Source organism: Capsicum annuum, chromosome 4 (assembly GCF_002878395.1).
Source record: "Capsicum annuum cultivar UCD-10X-F1 chromosome 4, UCD10Xv1.1, whole genome shotgun sequence".
Taxonomy (NCBI): Eukaryota; Viridiplantae; Streptophyta; class Magnoliopsida; order Solanales; family Solanaceae; genus Capsicum; species Capsicum annuum.
Window position 1 is genome coordinate 229,498,017 of NC_061114.1, and position 8,257 is coordinate 229,506,273.

General features: G+C 36.1%; 1 protein-coding gene across 1 annotated transcript; it reads left to right on the forward strand.

The window, feature by feature from the left end:
• Window positions 1-327: 327 nt before the first annotated feature.
• On the forward strand, window positions 328-7,824 carry LOC107866868 (DEAD-box ATP-dependent RNA helicase 28). Its single transcript, XM_016712875.2, has 19 exons — window positions 328-759; window positions 1,576-1,758; window positions 1,861-1,929; window positions 2,034-2,140; window positions 2,588-2,669; window positions 2,776-2,949; window positions 3,370-3,518; window positions 3,630-3,725; window positions 3,977-4,079; window positions 4,162-4,224; window positions 4,368-4,429; window positions 4,647-4,743; window positions 5,287-5,405; window positions 5,489-5,531; window positions 5,677-5,778; window positions 6,482-6,583; window positions 6,681-6,758; window positions 6,914-7,185; window positions 7,369-7,824. Exons 1-19 carry the CDS (start codon window positions 448-450, stop codon window positions 7,382-7,384), a joined length of 2,229 nt encoding a protein of 742 aa, XP_016568361.1. The 5' UTR covers window positions 328-447; the 3' UTR covers window positions 7,385-7,824.
• The last annotated feature ends 433 nt before the right edge of the window (window positions 7,825-8,257 follow it).

Genomic DNA, 8,257 nt, shown 5'->3' on the forward strand with positions numbered 1-8,257 from the left:
TTTTAGTGACACTAAAAGTACTTATGAGTCAAAGGTCTATATGAGGTTTTGCTCTTGCCAATAATATGCTTAGTCCCACTTCTGAAATTAAACCAATCCATTCTAACAAGAAAGGCTTAGACATTAATTCCAACACATTTATTTAAACACATAATTAATACTAGTATTTATCTAAAACATAAGGCCCTAACTTACAATTGCGGAACTAAAAGAGGTGAATCTCACATATTCAAAAGTTAGAGGGTCTCCTCCATGATATCAACAAAATACATGGGAAGTTACAAGGTTAACAAAACACAATAAAAAGAAATAAAAAGCTACTATATACTACTAAAAAAATACTACTTATATCAATGTCTAGGTTATACAAATTGTAAAACCCTGCAGCTCAAAACAAACCAAAATTCCTTAAACCCTCACACAAATTCAGTAACCCGCAGTCCTCCAATGTCTACAGATTTTTTGTTCGAACAACCTAGTGATGAAGAAATTGAATACGAGGAAGACGATGAAGAAGAAGAACAAGAACAGGAAGAATCAGATAATGAAGACGACAACGCTAAACCTCGAAGGAATAAGAAGGCGCAATCAGCTTGGGATTTCTCTGCGTACTCTGAATCCGTTGCTGAGGAGCACGGTCGCCGTGGAACAACTTCAATTGATGCTAAGATATCGAAAGCCCGGGAACAATTGTCCGTCCCTATAGCTAAACCAATTGACGAAGATTCTGATTCTGATGATTCACACCCACATCGTCAAGTAAAAAATGCTTACTTTTTTTTTCTCTATTTGCTGATATATATGTTGCTCTAGCTAGTGAAAATAATTGATATGTACTTTTTCCCTATCAGCTACTCTCGTTTTAATTTGTTTATCTGGGTTTGACTTATAGAGAGTTTAAAAAAGTAGAATGTGCCAAAATGTCCTTTATTTTGGAAAGTTAGAATTAAAGAGTTGCAAAAAAGGGAAAGATGCAGGCTTTTTTTTCTTTTTTTTTCTTTTTTCTTTTTAGAAAAAGGACTAAAAATGGAAGTAAGATAGACAAATTGAAACGGAGGGGCGAGTTGGGAATAATATTTAGTCTGGTTAGTGTCTTCGTGAATGTCAGTGTTAGTGATCTTTAATTTGTTCTTAAAGCTGAATTATTATTTACTGGAATGAAATGGGCTGAACTTTAATTAGTTCTAACTAGTTCCTCCGTTTGAATTTGTTTGTCTGGTTCTGAGCTGACACGAAGTTGAAGAAAGTGAAGAAGAGTTTTGAATCGTGTGGTGTTAGACTAAAGATATGTAAAATGTACCAAGATGTCCTTTAATCTTATAGTTTTAAACATGTCATGTGGAAAAGCTGGAACTAAATGTTTGCCAGTAAAAGGAAAGAGACATTCTTTTCCTAACGGACTAAAAAGGAAGTAAGACTAACAAATTGAAACTGCGGGAGTATTTCGTTATTGAAATGAAATGGGTGTGACTATAGTAGAATGGAGGGTATAGGGGATTCATATGGAGATCGGACTAGTAGAGATTGAAGCTTAGTTGGTTAATATGTTTGAATATATTCATTGGATAATTTCAGGAAGAGTACCGACCCGAGGATGATGATGATGATGTAGATACACAAGTTGCTGAAAAGAAGCCATTTTTTGCCTCATCAGAAGGAGTTTCTTTTCATGCCAATTCGTTTATGGATCTCCATATATCAAGACCGTTGCTTCGGGCTTGTGAAGCATTGGGCTACACTAAGCCCACCCCAATTCAGGTATCTTTCCTTGGCAGACCCTGTTACCCCTGTATGGAATTTATTACCATGAACATTGTCTGCATCTCAACTCGCGTGTTAATGTGAATTACTTCTATGTAGGCTGCTTGCATTCCACTGGCCTTAACCGGCAGAGATATATGTGGTAGTGCTATAACAGGCTCTGGAAAGGTACTATTTTGTGATGCTAGATTCAATGTACTCATATTTAGCTAGTTGTCTTAGTTGGTTGTGTGTTGATTTATGCTTCTTGTCTCTTTGTTTTGTCTCCTCAGACAGCTGCCTTTGCCTTGCCGACACTGGAGAGACTGTTGTACCGGCCAAAAAATAGGCCTGCAATTAGGGTTCTTATTCTTACTCCAACAAGAGAGTTGGCTGTTCAGTACGTTTCCTTTTCTCCTAAAGAAAATGCATGTGAGAATCACAAATGCTGCATTTTTTCAACCATCTGTTGTCATTCATTATATTTTCTGGCGTTTCCGCAACCTGTGTGCCAAAGCAGGTCCCCTTTTTTGTGCAACCGACACTATTAAAATTCTGCATCAGATGGCTGAACTGATTGATAAGAACTTGTTTGGTTCCAAGTTACAGATACATTTTCCCACAAAATGAAATTCCATCCAGGAATACAGACAACACGAATTCTCCAATAATTATATAAGCTTTCTATTTCCCAACTTGTAATTTATTAGTACAAATTTAAAGACTAGAATTATTTGCGCCTTGTATGAAAATTATGTTCTATCTTCGCCTCTAATTTGTATGTTGATTGATTCTTCTCAAACCCTAGTTGTGATTGACTGGGCTATGTCTTGATTTTGCTATCCAGGGTTCATAGTATGATAGGTAAACTTTCCCAATTTATGCCAGATATCAGATGTTGTCTGGTTGTTGGTGGGCTGTCAACCAAGGTATGCTTAGCGATTTCCTGCTTTTTTCCTATGGAAAGCTTGAAGGCTGAGTTTGTATCTCAGCCGCTGCTTCCAACAATTATGAGAATGTCGTGCTCTATTTCAGGTGCAAGAGGCAGCATTGAGATCAATGCCTGACATTGTCGTGGCCACTCCAGGACGTATGATAGATCATCTACGAAACTCCATGTCAGTTGGTTTGGATGATCTTGCAGTATTGATACTTGATGAGGCCGATCGTCTGCTGGAGCTGGGTTTCAGTGCTGAAATTCGTGAGCTGGTATGTCTTCAACATCGTGGTTTCCTTTTATATAGAGCAAAGGTAGCTGTAACAAGTTTGTGTTGTCTATGTGATATCCTAACTATCTTATTAAACAACATTGTTGTACTTATGTGAATCAGTTTCCACTCTAATACAAAGCTATGCCTTCTATTCTACAAGGAAAATTAATAGTAATTTCATTTACTATAAAACCCTTCAAGGTATAGAATACCTCATTAAGTGTCTAATCTGTATAGTTCTCTCACTTCTATTTCTCATCATGCCGAAGTGAATTAGTCGATGAATCAGATAAAACATTAAGAAGTACGGTGTACATTTTCTTCTTCTGCCAATGTTGTTTTTGCTTGGTGGGGGATTTTTCTTATGAACATATATATGCTTCAGCTCTCGAAATAATATGTCCTGTGCTTTACACAGGTTAGATTGTGTCCGAAGCGGAGACAGACCATGTTGTTTTCTGCCACAATGACTGAGGAAGTTGATGAGCTCATCAAGCTTTCTCTGAATAAACCTTTGCGCCTATCAGCTGATCCATCTGCGAAACGGCCTGCAAAACTGACTGAAGAGTAAGGCATCAGCATTCTCTACTTTGCAATTAATGTTTGTTTCTTTTTTCTGAAATGGAATCTCAATTGTTAAGTTCTCACGTGTGAAAGCTGATGAAACCTTGTCTGCAGGGTAGTTAGAATACGGCGCATGCGTGAAGGAAATCACGAAGCTGTTCTTCTTTCGCTGTGCTCCAAGACCTTCACTTCCAAAGTGATTGTTTTCAGGTTTTCAGCTAACTGTATCTGAAATTGCAATTTCTATTGTGGTATGGTATATCGTGTATTCTATTGTATTCTATTTCTGTCCTATAACATAGATTGTTTTTCGGGGTACGACTCTTGATTAATGGAGGACACTGCAACATTCGTTTTGATTTTTGGAAAATTTAAATTTCTCTTATTTGATTGTATCTTCTAGACCTCCACTTGCCTTATCTTTTTCTCCAGAAGGCTAAATTCTGTGCTTATCTTGACAGTGGTACAAAGCAAGCAGCGCATAGGTTGAAAATTATATTTGGTTTACTTGGTTTCAAAGCAGCTGAGCTACATGGAAATCTTACGCAAGCCCAGCGTCTAGATGTATGTTCCATCAAGTTTTTTCTTTGGAATCATATTAATACTTTGTGGAGAAGTTTCATACTAATAATTTTTATTTTTGTAGGCTCTGGAACTTTTCAGAAGACAGGAAGTGGATTTTTTGATTGCAACCGATGTTGCAGCTCGTGTAAGATGATTCTGTCCAATTGGTTTCGTATATGAATATTCTAAGCATGAATCTGTATCTTTCCTGTTATTGTCGGAGCAGAACTAGAATTGTCTTCTCTTATTTTACTGTTGACTCTTTTTTTTTTTTCCTTCCTTTTTCAGGGACTTGACATTATTGGTGTTCAAACTGTTATAAATTTTGCGTGCCCGCGTGATCTTACCAGGTAAGCTGCAACTTTCTTGCAAATGCTGTCTTACGGTGATTTTAATGTTTTGTTTGCCTTGATCTTTTCCTGGCTACATTAATCTTTTTTTGTTTATACCTCTTACATGCTTATAATCTATTTTTTTTTCTTTATACTTCTACAAATGTATTCTGGTAGTTTGTACAAGTTAACTCTTTATGTACTTTATGCAGTCCTGATATCCTTTTTCCTGCAGTTACGTTCATCGAGTTGGACGGACAGCTAGAGCTGGTAGAGAAGGTTATGCCGTTACATTTGTCACAGATAATGATAGGTCTCTTCTAAAAGCCATTGTGAGTATCTGTCTCTTCTGTTCAAATATCTTTTTGCTGTGCCCGTTCAATCACATGATGTGTCCTAGTCCATGTGTCATTTCATTTCGACTGGTGGGAAATTAGAATAGTCGTCTCTGACTATGCAGTACCTGCATAACCGTCTATACTTTTTTCTATGGAAAATGTATTTTAGATCAGTTAGATGAAACTGTATCTTTAGCACCACCTATCAAAATCTATTGATTGTGGTTAGATGTAATCGGTTGTGTTTGTCTATTATCCTTTCTTTTCTTCTCTGTCTAAAACAACACAGTGACTGGTAATTCTCTTTTAAGAGTGCGTATTGGCCATTCACTTAATCTCAATTGTTTGGTTATCATTCAAGGTATAAAAATTAAATAGTCGTTCTTCTGTCTATGCAAAATCTGGAACAAGAACCAACTAGGCGCACAAACTGAATTTTTTTATTGGCAGCTTGATGTAAAGATGTGCTTGGAGACTTATTTCTCCATCCTCCCCTGAAAGAAAGGTGTGCATAAAGACCTAAAAAATATGTTACAGGTTAAACGAGCTGGTTCAAGGCTAAAGAGTCGAATTGTAGCAGAGCAATCAATAACTAAGTGGGCACAAGTGATTGAACAGCTCGAGGATAAAGTGTCTGTAATCTTGCAAGAAGAGAGGTATTATTTCATCACCTTAGCTTTGAACTGAATATGATAACTAAAATTTATTTATTAGCTAATTCAAATTTATGTTACTTCAGGGAAGAGATGGCACTAAGAAAAGCTGAAATGGAAGCAAATAAGGTAATGTATCATAGTAATGTTTGGGGAACCCAACGATGAACAATGGCCTTCAATTGTAGAAGTCTGAACAGTTTCCCTCTAAAAGAAGCAATTCGTCAAATAAATGCTGCATGGCTTAGTATGACGTGGTGTTTTGACTTTTCAGGCAGAGAATATGATTGCCCATAGGGATGAGATTTATTCACGCCCTAAAAGAACATGGTTTGTCACAGAAAAGGAGAAAAAGCTTGTCCAAAAGGCAGCAAAGGTGATTTTTCACTTTGTTGTGCGTCTGGGCTGCGTTGACGTTTTATATGATGGCATGAAATCCTGTTCTGTTACCTATGATGCTTGTTCGTTTTGTTAGTCTTTTAATCCATTGTCGGTTTTGTCGTAGAACAACTAATAACACTGTTTCAGGATATGCATGGGTAAGGTTCTTGAACTAAAAATAATTAAATTCTGGATTGGCCAAATGTATCAATAATAAAAATAAGGAATATCTCGGTCATAATTGACCAGGCGTATTGAAAAGGACTTAGCAAGAAATCTGAGGACAGTATGGTGGATAATAGCCCTTGCATCCTTCCACCGTATATTATATTCAAAGAAAATCATATCTTTTTTAGTTAAGAAAAAATATCATGATTTTGGTATAGTTATTTAACATAGTCTGTAAATCATACCTTTTCAAATTAGCAGTAAATTCTTATAGGACAATTGTCGGAACTTTCTAACTCTTGACCTTTTTATGGAAATCCTTGTAAAATTAAAATTAAGTGAAGTAGGGGTAGGCTCAGAAAACTTAACCATGCTGGGAATTCTTCTTTGTGTTCACGGGGTGTCCAGAAAGAAACTAACATATGTGTAAACATGTTTTACATATGGCCATGGACAATCTCTTGAACATAACTTGTTCTGTAATGCGTCTGGTTGATTAAATATTAGCTGACGTGCAAATGCTATTCCAGGAATCCGCAGCAGCCAAAGAAAATGGTTCTGCAAGCAAGGTAATGAGTGCCGAACAAGCAGAAGACCTGAAGATGAAGGAAAAGAGGAAGCGAGAACGAGAGGTGCTAGTCTTCCTGTGTGTTTTTTGTAATAATTTGAGTACTGAATCCCCGTTTGGATTTCTATTTGTCGTTCTCATTGTTGGGCTGATTATTATAGAAAAATCTGCCGAGGAAGAAAAGGAGAAAGTTGGAGGCTGCTCGAGAGCAATTAGAAGATGAAGAAGACGTAGATGAAGTAAGCATCTCCTCCGCTTCACTTAGTTTCTTGTTATCTCCTCATCATCTATAGCAATCTATATACGCCAGTTTTTTTGATGTTATATCTGGAAGACATGCTGCATTTTATTTGGTTCAACTGACACTAACAACAACCACTACAACCACCAACAGGGCAAAGATAAAACGAAGAGGGAGAAACCTGGAATTTCCTTAGTTGATCTTGCTTATCGTCGTGCAAAAGCAGTCAAGGCTGTGAACAAGGCAGTTAATGCTGGCAAGATTGTTAGAAAGCCAGGCAAAAAACCGAAACCAAAAAGCAGAGTATCTGAATCAATGACAGAACAAATGCAGGATCTTTTTCAAAACGATATGAGTGAGAAAAAACAAAGGAAACCATTTCACGGGGGTGCAAAGAAGAAGTCCTCATTCAAGAGCAAGTCACGGTATGACTCTCATTAAAAAAAATTCGCAGTTATAACTTGTGTCTCAATGTTTAAGAAGTGTATTTTGTATTTGAAAATTGTTAAATTTACGTCTAGGCAACGATGATGTAGACGCCAGCTGCAGAGTCTGTTTTCTGATTATATTCCTGTTTCGGGATATTCTTACATCATTTGAATGTGCAGGTACAAGCGGAGGTAAACGCTTAAAATATACCATGACGATGAACTGGAAAATCAAGTTACCGAAACAAGGTAGGCTCATTGATCATGACTACCCCCTCGTAACAAAGGATGATTACGTAAACACTTAATCGAGATCTCACTTATTAGATTCCATTGTGGAAGACACAATTTAGTCTGAAGAATTCGCCTCCGACTTGAACTAAGATAGGGTCCTGCTGATAGTGAGTTTTGCTGATATTGAGCTTGTTATGTTTATGAGTAGGTCCCTAGTTCTTAGTTTCATTTTTTTTTTTAAAAAAATTTTGTAGTGTATTTTATCTCATATTTGTTTTGTTTGGCCGACTCTGTGTTGATTGTACATGTATTCAATTTTGACAAAAAGGTTATTACTCTTTGTACCAAATTAACCATTTTTCTGCACTTCTCATGAATCATAAAATCCTACTTGGAAACTTTTTACATTATAGTAATAGATATTCTAATTATCCACTAAAACCTATTGACAATAGCAAATACATAAAAATTTGCAACTTGGATAAAAACGTACTATTAGAGTATTATCAATAAGTACGTATTGACTTATATACATTTGATGATATTTACAGGCCAACTAATTATAATTAGTTGATACCTAATTTATAACATTTCAAATTATATGCATTTTCTAGTTGACCAAGTATTTTACGATAATGTCGAATAATATGTTTTGCAGTCATTAAGATATCTTTTCCAAAATAACATTCTAACCTTCTGCAACCCATTTATCGCTTTTCATTTAGAAAAAATTAACTTTTATTTAAGTCGATGCATTTTCTTGTGAGTAATTTTAATGACATTTAAATTCTTTTAACAGAAAAATGTTTTATTAGCACTTCTATTTTTAACTGAA